Raw genomic sequence first — 21,506 nt, 5'->3', positions numbered from 1 at the left:
ATCTATTATCGTTCTTCTCAGTGGTTAACATGCGAATGGACTCGCAAACGTAGTATCCACATAAACTAGTAGGAAAACGCTAATAGGTGGGACTTAGTTCTGTGGCGCACCACCAAAAATGTGCCACAGAAAGTTGTTTTGTGGCGCACCAGGCACGGTGCGCCACAGAAATATCTTAATTTTGTGGCGCACCAACAATCCATGCGTCACAGAAACTTGGTGGGGCCAGCCCCAATCATTGGTTTCACTACTTCTGTGGCGCACAGAACAACGTGCGCCACAGAAATAAGACATTCTGTGGCGCACTGGTCCTGGTGCGCTACAGAATTAAGACTTTCTGTGGCGCACGTGGGATGGGTCGCCAAAAAAACAACACATTTATGTGGCGCATAGATAGAAATTTCAAAAAATAAAATCCTTCGAGATTCCCATGTATTATGTCATCTAGCACCACTGAAATTGTTTTGTTTCTCCGTGGTATCTGCACGTCCTGACTTTGGAACAAAGGCAACTTCACCTTCACGCTGAACAAGGTCAACATGGATGGTGTCAGGCCAATCGTACAATCTCGGAAGGAAAACCTTGTTCTACATCCACTTGATGTTAGTCTTCTTCATCGTCGTCGTCAATGTGCCGGTAAACAATGTCCTCCCCTCTAGGTCTTGTATCTTCTCCCACTCCATGGTGTGCTCGTTCAGTTTGACAATGTTGACTGGTGTCCCACGACGTCCGATAAGGATGGCCATCAGATCGCCATGGTCGGACTTGACCAAGTAGCTGTCATCGTGCTCGAATGTAAAACTTCCAGGCTTCTCGAGAATGTTGAATCCTTCATCGTGTTTTCTCTCGTCGTACACTGCTAATGCGCCGTCCCTATTCAGTAGGTAGAGGAAGCTGTCATGGAGAACCGGGTTACTGCAGTCCTGCGATGCCCAAGAGCATGGTCCGTCGCAATCAGAGCTCGTGTAGCTCCACTCCCCCCACACGTCGATTTCGTTGTTTCGGATGGAACGGGCGATTTCGAGCCAGCCATACCGCGAGTGGACGCCGAACATGGTGCGAACACCTTCGTAGACGACGGAGTCGAACGTGGGCCGGTCGTGCTTTGGTAGTTCGAGGACGTCGCCGGAGAGAAGTTGGGCGTCAAGGATTAAGTGCTCCCGGCAGAGCGTCAGATGTTGCGCGGTGGCGCCGATGATCCTGGCGTCAGGAATATTGAGCGTGCAGGCGGTCTCGAAGTTCTTGTGATAGTAGGGGCTGTAGTACCGCACGTTGGTGGTTCCGTCGCTGGTGGTGTTGAGGAGCAGAGGGGAGATCCACACCGGGTAGATGGGCGCCCGGGCACGGGCAGATTGCCATTGCCGGCACACCAATCCGAAGCTCGGGTGGCTCGACCACCACAGATGATCTAGGATCCGGACCAGTACCTTCAGTGGGAGAGATGACCAGTCATGTGACAGCGATGTCGTCGCCTCCATCTCCTCGTCAAGGTGAGCTCGCGCTTATCCGGTATCGGGGCCTTTATGATTGTTACCCGCCAGGCACCAGGCGAGCTAAAAAATACTGGAGACACAATAATTTGGACGCTAAACCGATGGGAGCGGTTATGGAGGGGATCAGATCGCTAGCAGAGTAAATATAGGGGATTGGATCCGACTTGGACTGGAGTAAGAGTACCGGTAGTTTGTTTCCTTTCTTTACGGAAAACATGTGGAGATCGAGTCGGACTCGGTATGAACGTATGATTGAAGTTCCCTAGAGACATGCCGTACCTTACACGAGAGAGAAAGAAAGAGTTCCGTCTAATTTTGCGTTTAGGGATGGCAACCACTTCTTTTTCGTACCTGGAACATTTTCGTACTTCAATCAAACAGTTCCTATGTACGTGTTTACTATTTAGGGATGGACACCACTTCTTTTTTCCGTAGACTTCGATTACAAAGCGGATTCGCACTAGTAGAAAATAGGCCTAATGTCGCATGCTGTAAGAGCCTTTTGTCGCGGGCGGTTAGCCGGGACAACGGAGGCACGACAAAAGGCCCAATCTTTTGTCCCGGCCCGCTTACCACCCACGACAAAAGGTTCACCACGTGGCAGTCGCGGGACGCGCAGGGGACACCCCTTTTGTCGCGGGTGGTAACACAGCCCGCGACAAAAGACTCTCTACGTGACGCGCGCAGCACACTGCTCCTTTAGGGTTTAAGGGGTGCAGTCACCCCCTGCCGCCGCCCCCCTTTTATTTCATTTTTTCATTTCAAAATAAATTTTCATACATTTGTACGCTACTACAAGCTGTACACGTTCATTCATTATATATAGATCGAGCAAACAAATATTCGAAGGAAAAGCCATTCGTAGATTCTCCTTACATATACATGGAGCTCACGACTACCAGGACTATAGCCCATCGTCTATTCGAACTATTACACGGGGATCATGACCAGGTCCTACATTGATTAAACAAGCCTCTTTCGTCTATCATTTCTCTCATCAGAAGTCCCGCCACTTCCTCTGCAATTCCTAGTAGGTGTTCGTGTGGTTGGAACTTCTCCCGCATGAACTCGACCTATATAGGAAAACTAGCAGGGTGACCCGCACATTCGCGCGGCTAGATTTTTTTATATCTTATTCGATATAACTTATTTTGTTTGTTATTGGTCATATATACATAGTTCATTAATTTCTAAGATGAATTTTTCTTTAATTTTATTTGTTCCTCCATTAGCATTTATATAAAATTCGAACTATACTTTAAATAAGGATTATAAAAACCCCGTACTAATCAACATGATTATACAAAAGGAGTATTATGCATAAGGTATTAGATTGCCGCTAACGACTATAGTGGGTACAAAACACTGACATTAATGAGATCATTGAAATGTCTGCCCGTGCTGCTAAACAATAATGTGTCGTACTAATTTTTGCCTTTTGTTTCTCTCTCGGTCCCTGATGTGTATCGTTTCACCAATGGTGATGCATTTTTGGTTGCTACAATATGGCTGGCCACATACTACAATAAATCCATCAGCATTCATCGCTGGAACATTTCGAATCATAGGAACATGAATTAAAGCATGGTGACAGGTATCTATATATATATGTTGCTATGTTTAAAGAGGTATTTTCATAGATCGTCCATAGAACTAACCCTATCCTTAAACATATGACTTGCATGACCTCTTATGATTGTCTCCATGCTTTGTAGTCTTCTTTTCTATTTTATCTACCCTTTCATAAATATCATTTTTATATAATGAAATTGATTCTTAATCTGATATATAGCAAAAGTCCAACACATCGGCCTATGTAATACAATATGTATGGTTCACAACCGAATGATTGGCACACATGCATCTCATATCCGATCTAGAAATTAAACCGCATCTATATATCTTTCGAGCATTATATGTAGACTATCTAGAAGAGAGCTTGTAGCTAGTTGCATCTCCTAATTAGTCAAGACGCTATTAGGGGAGTGATGTTTTGGCACATGGGAGCATATGCTCCCATTAATTTGAAATGCATTTTAGACATATCTTGAAATGTTAAAAAAATTAAAACAAAAATTTGCAAGTACATCTTCATGTGCTACACGCTTATAAAGTTATTTCATGAAAAAATATCTTGTCGTGTGGTGTGTGTAAAAAAGACAAAATTCAGAGCTAAAAATAAGGCTTTTCACAAGATAAATTTTCTCTTTTTTACATAGATCACAAAAATTATCATTTTTCCGCGAAACTTCACGAACACACATGTATTATGGAGACATACATGTAGAATTTTTTGTTAAAAAATTTCAACATTTCAAAATAGGTTTTTTCGTAGCGGGAGCATATGCACCCGGGAACCGAATTGAGTTTCTGCTATTATTGGCAGGTTCTTTCTTTGACATCAAAGTCAGCAGGCATGTCTTCCTCTCGTTTCAAATCACAGGGGACATCGAAGTGTGCGAGAAGATTCAATTTGGACAGTGAACTATAGGTAGAGGCTGCCTCTTGCAAGACAGCGGCTTAAGCGTGCGACAGCGCGCCGGGCGGCGATCGCGATGCATGAGGCGGTGAGTGACCAGGGCTTTGCATCAGCTCTTTTTCATTGTCATCGGAACCATACGTCCATTGCTGTTTGGTCTGAACCTTGCTGTCCTCAGAATTATTCATCAGGACATGTGTTATGTGTAGGGATGGGATTAACATCTCACTACAGGAATGGATGCATACGCCGACGGCCAGCTGCCCTCGGCGTAGCCACGCCTGGCCCTCGGCGTAGGCTACGCCGACGGCAGCCCTCGGCGTATGGCGTCGGCGTTTAGGTCCCTCGGCATAGACAATATTGCCGTCGGCGTAGCCCTGCCCTCGGCGTAGCACGCTACGCCGACGGCAAAACCGTCGGCATACAAATTTTAAAAATTTGAATTTTCATTTTTCCAAAAAAAATTCAAAAAAAAAATCGAAAAAAAAATAATTTTTTTATATGCCGAGGGCTTTGCCGTCGGCATAGAGTTTTAAAATTTTTTAAATTTTAATTTTTTTACACCATTTTTTTTACTTGTTTATCTTTCACCTATACACTTTTAACTCTAAGTACACTTAATCCTAGGTCAAATTACAATCATGGTTAAACTTCCCAGCCTGTCACCCATCCTCACACTACTCCAACCTCAGCACGCTTAACTTTTTGGTTCCATTCGGGTGAGCTTCCCTTAAAGAATTGACACCTTACTGATAAAAATAGCCTATCAACCCTATTAACCCTTGGACCGTGATGTCACAACTCTTTATTTTTGAATTCCAAAAAATTACTTAAGTAAACAACAATGAATATATAAGTAACAATGAATAATAATATTGAATTCAAATAACAATAAAATGATTTTATTTTTTGGTTTTTTATTTAATATGGAATAATTAATATCTTTAAATCGAAAAATCGAAATTCCACAAATAATATGTCTAAATCGATCAGAAAAATGAGAGGAATCTAAATATAACATCCATATCATCATTTGAACCTAAAAATTAGATTAATCCAAATATGACGTCCAGCTTGCCATCTGGCCAAAACGGCCCCCTCGGGAGATGCGAAATGGCCGTACAGGACGCGCTGGTGCACCGTTCGCCAACATGCTAAACGGAAAAAAATTAGCATATAAAGTGATGTGTTATAGACCTAAAAACATTTTTCGCGGAATTTATTGAGCGACGGAAAGTGTACCCCTAGTTCAAATCCGGTCAGTTTCCAGCGGATTCGGCGGGACACCGCAGGAAGCCGCAGGGATTTCCAGATAGCTAGCACGCACATATGGCATGTGATATGTGGTGCGGAGGCGGTGTCCTACCAATACGCGGAGGTCTCGCGCAATACTAAAATACGCCTCATGTAGCTGCTTCACAAAAAAAAACTCGTTTTGGCACCCTGAAAATGAAAAAACCATCGCCCATGGGTCGGATTGGAAATCCGCTCCCGGGGCCATGCCTTCCTTCCTAGGGAACACACATGTGCCAAATATGGCCTCGTTCCGACAAACTATGCGGTGTCACAGACCGTTTCCTACTCATTTGCCCTAAAAGCCATAGAACTCCGGACGTGATAACTCTGTTTGTGAAGGATTTTCCAAAATAATTACCGTATCCTAATTCCAATTTTTGGAGTGGTTACTATGACACATAAAATGACGCCATGCGGCTCCAAGGGATTTTCTAACTTAGTTTAAATTGCCATCCAGCCAAAACGGGCCCCCACGGAGATGCGGTATGGCCGTATCGGGCGCGCTGGTGCACCCGTTCACCATCGCGCTAAATGGAAAAAATTTAGCACATAAAGTGATGTGTTGTAGACCTAAAAACTCTTTTCCCGGAATTTATTGAGCGACGGAAAGTGTACCCCTAGTTCAAATCCGGTCACTTTACAGCGGATTCGGCGGGACACAACAGGAAGCCGCAGGGATTCCCAGATAGCTAGCACGCACATATGGCATGTGATATGTGGTGCGGAGGCAGTGTCCTACTAGTACGCGGAGGTCTCACGCAATACAAAAATACGCCCCATGTAGCTGCTTCACAAAAAAAACCCGTTTTGGCACCCCAAAAATGAAAAAACCATCGGCCATGGGTCGGATTGGAAATCCGCTTCCGGGGCATTGCTTCCCATCCCAGGGACCACGCACGTGCCAAATATGGCCTCGTTCCGACAAACTATGCGGTGTCACGGACCGTTTCCTACTCGTTTCCCCTAAAAGTCATAGAACTCCGGACTTGATAGCCCTGTTTGTGAAGGGTGTTCCAAAATAACTGCCGTATCCCAATTCCGTCTTTTCGAGTGGTTACTAGGACACATAAAATGACGTCATGCGGCTCCGCGGGATTTTCTGACTTGGTTTAAATCGCCATCTGGCCAAAACGGGAACCCGATGACATATAAGAAAGTGTTTGAATTGTTACTATATTAACATGATATACATGATTCAAATATGCATGATTTTGACATAAACGGATAGAGGATGTTTTTCTGAACATTTTGATAACTTATACGCATTTTTCTGACATCATATGAATTAGTTATGATTTTTACAAAGTTAGACAAATTTGACAAATAGTCTACGCCGAGGGTGGCCGTCGGCGTAGCCCTGTCTACGCCTAGGGCCAAACATATGCCGAGGGCTGCCCTCGGCGTAGACTTCGCTACGCCGACGGCAACGATACGCCGAGGGTGAGACTCGCTGGCTAGCCGTGCCGGGCCATACGCCGACGGCCCCGACATTTGGCCGTCGGCGTATGCCACGGCCCTCGGCGTACGTCGCCATTCCTGTAGTGTCTAATCACACACGCATATGAATGCTTGCGGATATTATTATCCAAAAATCAATGGGCGTTGCTATTGTGCCTTTGATCTATTGAGCGACCTTCCGACTTGAGCTTGTATTGGGCTTTCTGATGTCGTGCCTCCGATTTGCCGGTTGGCGGCCGTCTCAACCTCGACAATTCATAGATGAGTTGATCTTGCAGACTTCAACCAACTGATTGTGTGGCCGGGTATTTGTGTAGCTGAACATCGACAATTCATGGATGACTTGATCTTGCAACTTAGCTGTACCCGATTGCGTGGCAGCTTTTCTCTGTATCGTATGTCGGGCCGACGACCGAAGGTGCTGTGCTGGGATACTTCAGAAGAGGAACCTGAAGACCAACCTAGCCATCGCCATTTTCCAGATCCTCCTCTGCGTGCTGTTCGTCCAGCTGCAGGCGCTCCGCTGCTACTGCGGCTGCGCGTGCGTCGACACGGTCGCGGACGGGAGCTGCAGGATCGGTCGGTTATTTTATATACTCCGTAGAAGATCTAAAGTCGTGTTACTTTGAATAGATCTTTTATAGTAGGTGCCGGTGCGTGGATATCTATCCAGTTTTTTTAAACGATCTGGCCTGATCGTGTTTATCTCCGTTTTTTTCGTGGGTAGCGGGTGCGTAATATCTGTTCAGTTTTTTTCCGACCTGGTCGTGTATATCTGCGTGTGTGATATCTATTCACTTTTCGTAAACAACTCAGGCTGGTACTGTGGGTTGCGATCCTCACGGCGTATACTGATCTGGTAACTTATTAAATCTAGTCCATTCATCATTTTGCAATGTTTAATCTACACCATCATTTGTCTTGTATTTTAATAATATAATAGATAGATGTGATGAATATGATTATATCAATCTTGATAACGAAATATTGACGATAATAAATTAAAGTTGTGAATGTTATTGCTTACGTTGAATCTATTATCGTTCTTCTCAGTGGTTAACATGCGAATGGACTCGTAAACGTAGTATCCACATACACTAGTAGGAAAACGCTTATAGGTGAGACTTAGTTCTGTGGCGCACCACCAAAAATGCGCCACAGAAAGTTGTTTTGTGGCGCACCAGGCAAGGTGCGCCACAGAAATAACTTAATTTTGTGGCGCACCAACAATCGATGCGTCACAGAAACTTGGTGGGGCCAGCCCCAAACATTGGTTTCACTACTTCTGTGGCGCACAGGACCACGTGCGCCACAGAAATAAGACATTCTCAAGTAAGCACCTGGTCCTGATGCGCCACATAATTAAGACTTTCTGTGGCGCACGTGGGATGGATCGCCACAAAAACAACACATTTCTGTGGCGCACATGAGTTCCGTGCGCCACAGAAGTTCTTTTGGCTCACCACGCAACTCCACCCCCCGTGGATCGCCTTTTTTACCTCTCTAAAAAATAAAAGAAATAGATAGAAATTTCAAAAAATAAAATCCTTCGAGATTCCCATGTATCATGTCATCTAGCACCACTGAAATTTAACAAACATGAATTTCTACTTTTTTTGCAAAATTACGTTGCAAAATCATCAAACTGGTTTTTTGGTCGCATACGAACTCGGAAAAAAAACGCACAATATATCAAAATGTTCCCACGAAAATTCTACATCCGAATTCCCCAAAACTCCTTTGGCTGTTGACTTTGTCCCAATTTGTAAGACCATATGTTTGTTCCATTATTTTTTTGTTTCTCCGTGGTATCTGCACCTCCTGACTTTGGAACAAAGGCAACTTCACCTTCACGCTGAACAAGGTCAACATGGACGGTGTCAGGCCAATCGTACAATTTCGGAAGGAAAACCTTGTTCTGCATCCACTTGATGTTAGTCTTCTTCATCGTCGTCGTCAATGTGCCGGTAAACAATGTCCTCCCCTCTAGGTCTTGTATCTTCTCCCACTACATGGTGTGCTCGTTCAGTTTGACAATGTTGACTGGTGTCCCACGACGTCCGATAAGGACAGCCATCAGCTCGCCATGGTCGGACTTGAACAAGTAGCTGTCATCGTGCTCGAATGTAAAACTTCCAGGCTTCTCCAGAATGTTGAATCCTTCATCGTGTTTTCTCTCATCGTACACTGCTAATGCGCCGTCCCTATTCAGCAGGTAGAGGAAGCCGTCATGGAGAACCGGGTTATTGCAGTCCTGCGATGCCCAAGAGCATGGTCCGTCGCAATCAGAGCTCGTGTAGCTCCACTCCCCCCACACGTCGATTTCGTTGTTTCGGATGGAACGGCCGATTTCGAGCCAGCCATACCGCGAGTGGACGCCGAACATGGTGCGGACACCGTCGTAGACGACGGAGTCGGACGTGGGCCGGTCGTGCTTTGGTAGTTCGAGGACGTCGCCGAAGAGAAGTTGGGCGTCTAGGATTAAGTGCTCCCGGCAGAGCGTCAGATGTTGCGCGGTGGCGCCGATGATCCTGGAGTCAGGAATATTGAGCGTGCAGGCGGTCTCGATGTTCTTGTGATAGTAGGGGCTGTAGTACCGCACGTTTGTGGTTCCGTCGCTGGTGGTGTTGAGGAGCAGAGGGGAGATCCACGCCGGGTAGAAGGGCGCCCTGGCACGGGAAGATTGCCATTGCCGGCACACCAATCCGAAGCTCGGGCGGCTCAACCACCGCAGATGATCTAGGATCCGGACCAGTACCTTCACCGGGAGAGATGACCAGTCATGTGACAGCGATGTCGTCGCCTCCATCTCCTCGTCAAGGTGAGCTCGCGCAGTATCCGGTATCCGGGCCTTTATGATTGTTACCGCTGTGCACCGGCGAGCTAAAAAATACTGGAGACACGCTAATTTGGACGCTAAACTGATGGGAGCGGTTATGGAGGGGATCAGATCGCTAGCGGAGTAAATATAGGGGATTGGATCCGAATTGGACTGGAGTAAGAGTACCGGTAGTTTGTTTCCTTTCTTTACGGAAAACATGTGGAGATCGAGTCGGACTCGGTATGAACGTATGATTGAAGTTCCCTAGAGACATGCCGTACCTTGCACGAGAGAGAAAGAAAGAGTTCCGTCTAATTTTGCATTTAGGGATGGCAACCACTTCTTTTTCGTACGTGGAACATTTTCGTACTTCAATCAAACAGTTCCTATGTACGTGTTTACTATTTAGGGATGGCCACCACTTCTTTTTTCCGTAGACTTCGATTACGAAGCGGATTCGCACTAGTATAAAATAGGCCTAATGTCGCAGGCTGTAAGAGCCTTTAGTCGCGGGCGGTTAGCCGGGACAACAGAGGCGCGACAAAAGGCCCAATCTTTTGTCCCGGCCCGCTTACCACCCACGACAAAAGGTTCACCACGTGGCAGTCGCGGGGCGCGCAAGGGACACCCCTTTTGTCGCGGGTGGTAACACAGCCCGCGACAAAAGACTCTCTACGTGACGCGCGCAGGACACTGCTCCTTTAGGGTTTAAGGGGTGCAGTCTGCCCCTTCCACCGCCCCCCTTTTATTTCATTTTTTCATTTCAAAATAAATTTTCATACATTTGTATGCTACTACAAGCTGTACACGTTCATTCATTATATATAGATCGAGCAAACAAATATTTGAAGGAAAAGCCATTCGTAGATTCTCCTTACATATACATGGAGCTCACGACTACCAGGACTATAGCCCATTGATGACCCACAAGTATAGGGGATCGCGATAGTCTTCGAGGGAAGTAAAACCCAAATTTATTGATTCGACACAAGGGGAGGTAAAGAATACTTATAAGCCTTAACAACTGAGTTGTCAATTCAGCTGCACCTGGAAAAGCACTAGCAACAGGGGTGATGTGAAAGTAGCAGTAATATGAGAGCAATAGTAACAGAATACGTAAAGAGCAAGAATAGCAATATGAGAGCGATGGCACCAGAAGATAGTTGATACTACTTCCAATGACATATAGAACGAGTATGTAATGATGAGAGATGGACCGAGGTTCCCAGCGATCTACACTAGTGGTAACTCTCCAATAAGTGACAAGTGTTGGGTGAACAAATTACAGTTGGGCAATTGATAGGAATCAAAGGCATTAAGACAGAACATCCAGATTATTAATTATGTAGGCATGTTTTCCAATTATAGTCGTACGTGCTCGCAATGAGAAACTTGCACAACATCTTTTGTCCTACCAGCCGGTGGCAGCCGGGCCTCAAGGGAAACTACTGGATATTAAGGTACTCCTTTTAATAGAGTACCGGAGCAAAGCATTAACACTCCGTGAAAACATGTGTCCCTCACATCACCGCCATCCCCTCCGGTTGTCCCAATTTCTGTCACTTCGGGGCCTTTGGTTCCGGACAGTGACATGTGCATACAACTTGTAGATACAATCTAAGCAATAAGTATAGAGCTCAAATCTAAGATCATGCCACTCGGGCCCTAGTGACAAGCATTAAGCATAACAAGATTGCAGCAACAATAACTTCACAAACTATATAGATAGACTAATCATAATGTATCATCCATCGGATCCCAACAAACACAACACCGATTACATCAGATGAATCTCAATCATGTAAGGCAGCTCATGAGACCATTGTATTGAAGTACATGGGGGAGAGTATACCGATATAGCTACTGCTAGAACCCGTAGTCCATGGGGGAACTACTCACGGAGCATGATGGAGGCGGTGGCGTTGATGGAGATGGCTTCCGGGGGCACTTCCCCGTCCCGGCAGGGTGCCGGAACAGAGTTCTGTCCCCCGAATTGGAGTTTCGCGATGGCGGCGGCGCCCCTGGAGTCTTTCTGGAGTTTTGTCAATTGGTACGGTGTTTTTAGGTCGAAAGGGATTTTATAGGCGAAGAGGCGGCGCAGGGGGGCACCTGGGGGCGCCACACCCTAGGCCGGCGCGGCCAGGGTCTGGCCCGCCGCCATGTGGAGTGGTGGCCCCCTGGCCCCTCTCCGACTCTTCTTCGGTGTTCTGGAGCCTTCCGGGAAAAATAGGAGGTTTGGCATTGATTTCGTCCAATTCCGAGAATATTGCCCGAACAGCCTTTCTGGAACCAAAAACAGCAGAAAACAGGAACTGGCACTGTGGCATCTTGTTAATAGGTTAGTTCCGGAAAATGCATGAAATCATCATAAAGTGCAAGCAAAACATGTAAGTATTGTCATAAAACAAGCATGGAACGACAGAAATAATGGATACGTCGGGGACGTATCAGCATCCCCAAGCTTAGTTCCTGCTCGTCCCGAGCAGGTAAACGATAAAAAGAATAATTTCTGTAGTGACATGCTACTTACATAACCTTGATCATACTATTACAAAGCATATGAAATGAATGAAGTGACTCAAGGCAATGATTTATAGTTGCTAACAAGTAGATAACATATAGCAAAACTTTTCATAAAGAGTACTTTCAAGACAAGCATCAAAAGATTGCACAAAAGTTAACTCATAAAGCAATAGATTCAAAGTAAAGGCATCGAAGCAACACAAAGGAAGATATAAGTTTCAGCGGTTGCTTTCAACTTTCAACATGCATATCTCATGGATATTGTCAACATAAAGTAATATGATGAATGCAAATATGCAAGTATGTAAGAATCAATGCACAATTAACACAAGTGTTTGCTTCTAAGGTGGAAGGAAGTAGGTAACCGACTCAACATAAAAGTAAAAGAATGGTCCTTCAAAGAGGAAAGCATCGATTGCTATATTTGTGCTAGAGCTTTGATTTTGAAAACATAGAGAGAGCATAAAAGGTAAAGTTTTGAGAGGTGTTTGTTGTTGTCAACGAATGGTAATGGGTACACTAACTACCTCGCCAACCGGATTCTCAAGAGCGGCTCCCATGAATTATTTGCTTGTTTATGTGGCACTCCTTCCAACCTTTCTTACACAAACCATGGCTAACCGAATCCTCGGGTGCCTGCCAACAATCTCATACCATGATGGAGTGCCTTTTTATTTTAGTTTTATTATGATGATGACACTCCCCCCAACCTTTGCTTACACAAACCATGGCTAACCGAATCCTTCGGGTGCCGTCCAACAATCACATACCATGGAGGAGTGTCTATTTAAGTTAATTAATTTGGGACTGGGAATCCCGTTGCCAGCTCTTTTTGCAAAATTATTGGATAAGTGGATGTGCCACTAGTCCATATGAGAGTCCGTCAAAAGTAAATGACAAGGTTGAAAGCTAAACACCACATACTTCCTCATGAGCTATGAAACATAAACACAAATTGGGAAGCATTTTGAAGGTTTTAAAGGTAGCACTCAAGCAATTTACTTTGGAATGGCAGGAAATACCACATAGTAGGTAGGTATGGTGGACACAATTGGCATAGTGGTTGGCTCAAGGATTTTGGATGCATGAGAAGTATTCCCTCTCGATACAAGGCTTAGGCTAGCAAGGTTGTTTGAAGCAAACACAAGTATGAACCGGTACAGCAAAACTTACATAAGAACATATCGCAAGCATTATAATACTCTACACTGTCTCCCTTGTTGCTCAAACACTTTACCAGAAAATATCTAGACCTTAAGAGAGATCAATTATGCAAACCAATTTTAACAAGCTTTACGGTAGTTCTCCACTAATAGGTTTAAACTACATGCAAAAACTTATGATCTACTTGAGAGTTCAAAACAATTGCCAAGTATCAAATTATCCAAGACATATGAGGCATTTTCTGTTTCCAACCAAATAAGAATAAGTGATGTGGCTTCCAACTTTTATCATTGAACATTAAAAGTAAAACGAAGAACAAGCGTTCATAAGAAAAAGCGGAGCATGTTTCTCTCCCAAACATGGATTGCTAGGATCCGAATTTATTCAAACAAAAATAAAAATAAAAACACACAGACGCTCCAAGTAAAGCACATATGATGTGACCGAATAAAAATATAGTTTCAGGGGAGGAACCTGATAAGTTGATGAAGAAGGGGATGCCTTGGGCATCCCCAAGCTTAGACGCTTTAGTCTTCTTGAAATATGCAGGGATGAACCACGGGGCATCCCCAAGCTTAGACTTTTCACTCTTCTTGATCATATATCATCCTCCTCTCTTGACCCTTGAAAACTTCCTTCACAACAAACTTCTCATAAACTTCATTAGAGGGGTTAGTACTCAAAAAATTTGAATCCACCTTGGTCCTGTAGTGGCACATTGCAAGAACTCCATAAAACATTAGCTACAGCTCTCTACGTCTAGAAAACCTCGCTTTAAGTCCACAAGAGACAATGCAAAAAACAGAGACAGAATCTGCCAAAACAGAACAGCCAGTAAAGACGAATTTTAATAAAATACTTCCGTTGCTCAAATCAGAAAACTCAAAACTAATGAAAGTTGCGTACATATCTGAGGAACACGCACGTAAATTGGCACAATTTTCTGAGTTTCCTACAGAGAATTAGACCAAGATTCGTGACAGATAGAAATCTGTTTCTGCGCAGAAATCCAAATCTAGTATCAACCTTCGATTAGAGGCTTCACTTGGCACAACAAAACACAAAACTAAGATAAGGAGAGGTTGCTACAGTAGTAAACAACTTCCAAGACACAAATATAAAATAAAGTACTGTAGCAAAATAACACATGGGTTATCTCCCAAGAAGTTGCTTTCTTTATAGCCATTAAGATGGGCTCAGCAGTTTCGATGATGCACTCGCAAGAGATAGTATTTGAAGCAAAAGAGAGCATCGAGAAGCAAATTCAAAACACATTTAAGTCTAACATGCTTCCTATGCAAAGGAATCTTGTACACAAATAAATTCATGAAGAACAAGGTGACAAGCATAAGAAGATAAAACAAGAGTAACTTCAACAATTTCAGCATATAGAGAGGTGTATTAGTACCATGAAAATTTCTACAACCATATTTCCCTCTCTCATAATAATTTTCAGTAGCTTCATGAACAAACTCAACAATATAACTATCACATGCAGCATACTTTTCATGGTTTCCTAACACATAATTTTTATCAACCTCAAAAATAGTGGGATTAAAACTTTCGAACCCACTTTTATCAATAATATAATAAGGTGATTGATCAATCTCAAGAGATATGGGACTCATAGAATAAGTCAAGAACTCTCCAATCCCATTTTCATTAGTAGTACAATTAATATTATCGTAACATAGGACCATCTTCTAGAGCTTTATCATAAACATTTGCCAAGCAAAATTCTTTAGTACCATGCATTTCGACATCAGGCACAAACAAAGCATTGTCATAAGATTTATCAAAGTAGCATGGATTATCATATATAACAGTAGCATAATTATTCTCACAAGTTTTACTCATAGGTACTATTTCAAGAGAATCCACAGGAACATAACATTCAACCTTTTTCGGTAAGCATGGAGGACAATCAAATAGTGTAAGAGATAAAGAGTTACTCTCATTAGAAGGTTGACATGGGTAGCTAATCCATTCTTCCTCCTTTTGTTTGTCGCTCTCCTCTTCTTTTTCATCCAATGAGCTTTCAGGTTCATCAATTTCCTCCTCTTTTTCATCCAATGAGCTTTCAGGTTCATCAATTTCTTCTTCCACCGGTTCCTGCAAATTGTGAGTGCATTCTTGTGCATTAATGTGTCTCTCTTTATAATCAAGGATATAAGGATTCCTACTGTAGCATTCTATGCAAGAATTAAGGATAGTAGAGACATAATCTTTAAGGTCCTTACAAATAGCACAAGTTTCATAATTCTCAACCATGAAGGATTCTATCTCGGAGGCTCCCATAAATAAGACAAATTGTTCTACCTCTTCGAACCCATAATGAATATAGCAATTCCGATTATAGTTCTTAATTAAAAATTCCTCACTAAAGCCACATTGAAATTTAAGATGTTTAGTATCCTCTTTAGAGCAACAGTTTATATCATGGCGTCTAAGCAAGATTCTAGCAATTATATTTAATTTCTCTATCATAGCACTCATTATTTTACCAGTTCTTGATTCTCTATAATTATTATAACATTCTATAAGCTCCAAGTAGGTTGTAGGTTCTCCCATAACAGCAGTTTTTAATTTTTAGATTTTTCAAATTTTTATGGATTTTCGGGTATATGAGGAAAGTAAAACAAGACAAAAATAAACTAAGCAAAAGTAAACTAAGCAAAATAACACTAGACAGAAATAAACTAAGCACAAATAAACTAGAAAAAATTAAACTAAGCAAAACAAAATAAAATAAAACAGAGAGAGAGGTAGAGTGTACTCCCCAGGTGAACTTATGAGTAGAGCTATGCCTCCCCGGCAACGGCGCCAGAAAACAGTCTTGATGACCCACAAGTATAGGGGATCGCGATAGTCTTCGAGGGAAGTAAAACCCAAATTTATTGATTCGACACAAGGGGAGGTAAAGAATACTTATAAGCCTTAACAACTGAGTTGTCAATTCATTTGCACACGGAAAAGCACTAGCAACAGGGGGTGATGTGAAAGTAGCGATAATATGAGAGCAATAGTAACAAGAATACAGCAGTAATAGCAATATGAGAGCGATGGCACCAGAAGATAGTTGATACTACTTGCAATGACATATAGAACGAGTATGTAATGATGAGAGATGGACCGAGGTTCCCAGCGATCTACACTAGTGGTAACTCTCCAATAAGTGACAAGTGTTGGGTGAACAAATTACAGTTGGGCAATTGATAGGAATCAAAGGCATTAAGACAGAACATCCAGATTATTAATTATGTAGGCATGTTTTCCAATTATAGTCGTACGTGCTCGCAATGAGAAACTTGCACAACATCTTTTGTCCTACCAGCCGGTGGCAGCCGGGCCTCAAGGGAAACTACTGGATATTAAGGTACTCCTTTTAATAGAGTACCGGAGCAAAGCATTAACACTCCGTGAAAACATGTGTCCCTCACATCACCGCCATCCCCTCCGGTTGTCCCAATTTCTGTCACTTCGGGGCCTTTGGTTCCGGACAGTGACATGTGCATACAACTTGTAGATACAATCTAAGCAATAAGTATAGAGCTCAAATCTAAGATCATGCCACTCGGGCCCTAGTGACAAGCATTAAGCATAACAAGATTGCAGCAACAATAACTTCACAAACTATATAGATAGACTAATCATAATGTATCATCCATCGGATCCCAACAAACACAACACCGATTACATCAGATGAATCTCAATCATGTAAGGCAGCTCATGAGACCATTGTATTGAAGTACATGGGGGAGAGTATACCGACATAGCTACTGCTAGAACCCGTAGTCCATGGGGGAACTACTCACGGAGCATGATGGAGGCGGTGGCGTTGATGGAGATGGCTTCCGGGGGCACTTCCCCGTCCCGGCAGGGTGCCGGAACAGAGTTCTGTCCCCCGAATTGGAGTTTCGCGATGGCGGCGGCGCCCCTGGAGTCTTTCTGGAGTTTTGTCAATTGGTACGGTGTTTTTAGGTCGAAAGGGATTTTATAGGCGAAGAGGCGGCGCAGGGGGGCACCTGGGGGCGCCACACCCTAGGCCGGCGCGGCCAGGGTCTGGCCCACCGCCATGTGGAGTGGTGGCCCCCTGGCCCCTCTCCGACTCTTCTTCGGTGTTCTGGAGCCTTCCGGGAAAAATAGGAGGTTTGGCATTGATTTCGTCCAATTCCGAGAATATTGCCCGAACAGCCTTTCTGGAACCAAAAACAGCAGAAAACAGGAACTGGCACTGTGGCATCTTGTTAATAGGTTAGTTCCGGAAAATGCATGAAATCATCATAAAGTGCAAGCAAAACATGTAAGTATTGTCATAAAACAAGCATGGAACGACAGAAATAATGGATACGTCGGGGACGTATCACCCATCGTCTATTCGAACTATTACACGGGGATCATGACCAGGTCCTACATTGATTAAACAAGCCTCTTTCGTCTATCATTTCTCTCATCAGGAGTCCCGCCACTTCCTCTGCAATTCCTAGTAGGTGTTCGTGTGGTTGGAGCTTCTCCCGCATGAACTCGACCTATATAGGAAAATGAGATGAATATGATTATATCAATCTTGATAACGAAATATTGACGATAATAAATTAAAGTTGTGAATGTTATTGCTTACGTTGAATCTATTATCGTTCTTCTCAGTGGTTAACATGCGAATGGACTCGTAAACGTAGTATCCACATACACTAGTAGGAAAACGCTTATAGGTGAGACTTAGTTCTGTGGCGCACCACCAAAAATGCGCCACAGAAAGTTGTTTTGTGGCGCACCAGGCAAGGTACGCCACAGAAATAACTTAATTTTGTGGCGCACCAACAATCGATGCGTCACAGAAACTTGGTGGGGCCAGCCCCAAACATTGGTTTCACTACTTCTGTGGCGCACAGGACCACGTGCGCCACAGAAATAAGACATTCTGTGGTGCACTGGTCCTGATGCGCCACATAATTAAGACTTTCTGTGGCGCACGTGGGATGGGTCGCCACAAAAACAACACATTTCTGTGGCGCACATGAGTTCCGTGCGCCACAGAAGTTCTTTTGGCTCACCACGCAACTCCACCCCCCGTGGATCGCCTTTTTTACCTCTCTAAAAAATAAAAGAAATAGATAGAAATTTCAAAAAATAAAATCCTTCGAGATTCCCATGTATTATGTCATCTAGCACCACTGAAATTTAACAAACATGAATTTCTACTTTTTTTGCAAAATTACGTTGCAAAATCATCAAACTGGTTTTTTGGTCGCATACGAACTCAGAAAAAAAACGCACAATATATCAAAATGTTCCCACGAAAATTCTACATCCGAATTCCCCAAAACTCCCTTGGCTGTTGACTTTGTCCCAATTTGTAAGACCATATGTTTGTTCCATTATTTTTTTGTTTCTCCGTGGTATCTGCACCTCCTGACTTTGGAACAAAGGCAACTTCACCTTCACGCTGAACAAGGTCAACATGGACGGTGTCAGGCCAATCGTACAATCTCGGAAGGAAAACCTTGTTCTGCATCCACTTGATGTTAGTCTTCTTCATCGTCGTCGTCAATGTGCCGGTAAACAATGTCCTCCCCTCTAGGTCTTGTATCTTCTCCCACTACATGGTGTGCTCGTTCAGTTTGACAATGTTGACTGGTGTCCCACGACGTCCGATAAGGACGGCCATCAGCTCGCCATGGTCGGACTTGACCAAGTAGCTGTCATCGTGCTTGAATGTAAAACTTCCAGGCTTCTCCAGAATGTTGAATCCTTCATCGTGTTTTCTCTCATCGTACACTGCTAATGCGCCGTCCCTATTCAGCAGGTAGAGGAAGCCGTCATGGAGAACCGGGTTATTGCAGTCCTGCGATGCCCAAGAGCATGGTCCGTCGCAATCAGAGCTCGTGTAGCTCCACTCCCCCCACACGTCGATTTCGTTGTTTCGGATGGAACGGCCGATTTCGAGCCAGCCATACCGCGAGTGGACGCCGAACATGGTGCGGACACCGTCGTAGACGACGGAGTCGAACGTGGGCCGGTCGTGCTTTGGTAGTTCGAGGACGTCGCCGAAGAGAAGTTGGGCGTCTAGGATTATGTGCTCCCGGCAGAGCGTCAGATGTTGCGCGGTGGCGCCGATGATCCTGGAGTCAGGAATATTGAGCGTGCAGGCGGTCTCGATGTTCTTGTGATAGTAGGGGCTGTAGTACCGCACGTTTGTGGTTCCGTCGCTGGTGGTGTTGAGGAGCAGAGGGGAGATCCACGCCGGGTAGAAGGGTGCCCTGGCACGGGAAGATTGCCATTGCCGGCACACCAATCCGAAGCTCGGGCGGCTCAACCACCGCAGATGATCTAGGATCCGGACCAGTACCTTCACCGGGAGAGATGACCAGTCATGTGACAGCGATGTCGTCGCCTCCATCTCCTCGTCAAGGTGAGCTCGCGCAGTATCCGGTATCCGGGCCTTTATGATTGTTACCGCCAGGCACCGGGCGAGCTAAAAAATACTGGAGACACGCTAATTTGGACGCTAAACTGATGGGAGCGGTTATGGAGGGGATCAGATCGCTAGCGGAGTAAATATAGGGGATTGGATCCGAATTGGACTGGAGTAAGAGTACTGGTAGTTTGTTTCCTTTCTTTACGGAAAACATGTGGAGATCGAGTCGGACTCGGTATGAACGTATGATTGAAGTTCCCTAGAGACATGCCGTACCTTGCACGAGAGAGAAAGAAAGAGTTCCGTCTAATTTTGCATTTAGGGATGGCAACCACTTCTTTTTCGTACGTGGAACATTTTCGTACTTCAATCAAACAGTTCCTATGTACGTGTTTACTATTTAGGGATGGCTACCACTTCTTTTTTCCGTAGACTTCGATTACGAAGCGGATTCGCACTAGTATAAAATAGGCCTAATGTCGCAGGCTGTAAGAGCCTTTAGTCGCGGGCGGTTAGCCGGGACAACAGAGGCGCGACAAAAGGCCCAATCTTTTGTCCCGGCCCGCTTACCACCCACGACAAAAGGTTCACCACGTGGCAGTCGCGGGGCGCGCAAGGGACACCCCTTTTGTCGCGGGTGGTAACACAGCCCGCGACAAAAGACTCTCTACGTGACGCGCGCAGGACACTGCTCCTTTAGGGTTTAAGGGGTGCAGTCTCCCCCTTCCACCGCCCCCCTTTTATTTCATTTTTTCATTTCAAAATAAATTTTCATACATTTGTATGCTACTACAAGCTGTACACGTTCATTCATTATATATAGATCGAGCAAACAAATATTTGAAGGAAAAGCCATTCGTAGATTCTCCTTACATATACATGGAGCTCACGACTACCAGGACTATAGCCCATCGTCTATTCGAACTATTACACGGGGATCATGACCAGGTCCTACATTGATTAAACAAGCCTCTTTCGTCTATCATTTCTCTCATCAGGAGTCCCGTCACTTCCTCTGCAATTCCTAGTAGGTGTTCGTGTGGTTGGAGCTTCTCCCGCATGAACTCGACCTATATAGGAAAATAAGATGAATATGATTATATCAATCTTGATAACGAAATATTGACGATAATAAATTAAAGTTGTGAATGTTATTGCTTACGTTGAATCTATTATCGTTCTTCTCAGTGGTTAACATGCGAATGGACTTGCAAACGTAGTATGCACATACACTAGTAGGAAAACGCTTATAGGTGGGGCTTAGTTCTGTGGCGCACCACCAAAAATGCGCCACAGAAAGTTGTTTTGTGGCGCACCATGCACGGTGCGCCACAGAAATAGTTTAATTTTGTGGCGCACCAACAATCCATGCGTCACAGAAACTTGGTGGGGCCAGCCCCAATCATTGGTCTCACTACTTCTGTGGCGCACAGTACCACGTGCGCCACATAAATAAGACATTCTGTGGCGCACTGGTCCTGGTGCGCCACAGAATTAAGACTTTCTGTAGCGCACGTGGGATGGATCGCCACAGAAACAACACATTTCCGTGGCGCACATGAGTTCCGTGCGCCACATAAGTTTTATTGGCTCACCACGCAACTCCACCCCCCCCCCCCCCGTGGATCGCCTTTTTTACCTCTCTAAAAAATAAAAGAAATAGATAGAAATTTCAAAAAATAAAATCCTTCGAGATTCCCATGTATTATGTCATCTAGCACCACTGAAATTTAACAAACATGAATTTCGACTTTTTTTTTGCAAAATTGCGTTGCAAAATCATCAAACTGGTTTTCTGGTCGCATACGAACTCGAAAAAAACGAACAATATATCAAAATGTTCCCACGAAAATT

General features: G+C 44.2%; 1 protein-coding gene and 2 pseudogenes across 1 annotated transcript; all 3 read right to left on the bottom strand.

Annotated features, from left to right (window-relative positions):
* Window positions 1-587: 587 nt before the first annotated feature.
* LOC127303914 (uncharacterized) lies at window positions 588-1,478 on the bottom strand. The gene has a single exon (XM_051334629.1). The coding sequence runs from the start codon at window positions 1,476-1,478 to the stop codon at window positions 588-590; it is 891 nt and encodes a 296-aa protein (XP_051190589.1).
* A 6,962-nt stretch (window positions 1,479-8,440) lies between these two features.
* Window positions 8,441-9,535, bottom strand: LOC127303913 (uncharacterized; annotated as a pseudogene).
* A 9,004-nt stretch (window positions 9,536-18,539) lies between these two features.
* LOC127303912 (uncharacterized) lies at window positions 18,540-19,634 on the bottom strand (annotated as a pseudogene).
* Between the last annotated feature and the right edge of the window lie 1,872 nt (window positions 19,635-21,506).

Source organism: Lolium perenne, chromosome 5 (assembly GCF_019359855.2).
Source record: "Lolium perenne isolate Kyuss_39 chromosome 5, Kyuss_2.0, whole genome shotgun sequence".
Lineage (NCBI taxonomy): Eukaryota > Viridiplantae > Streptophyta > Magnoliopsida > Poales > Poaceae > Lolium > Lolium perenne.
This window is presented reverse-complemented; position numbering and strand designations above follow the sequence as displayed.

What these genes read in the sequence shown, in the direction of transcription:
- LOC127303914 (XM_051334629.1), bottom strand. Translation starts at nt 1,478, where the DNA reads ATGGAGGCGACGACATCGCTGTCACATGACTGGTCATCTCTCCCACTG.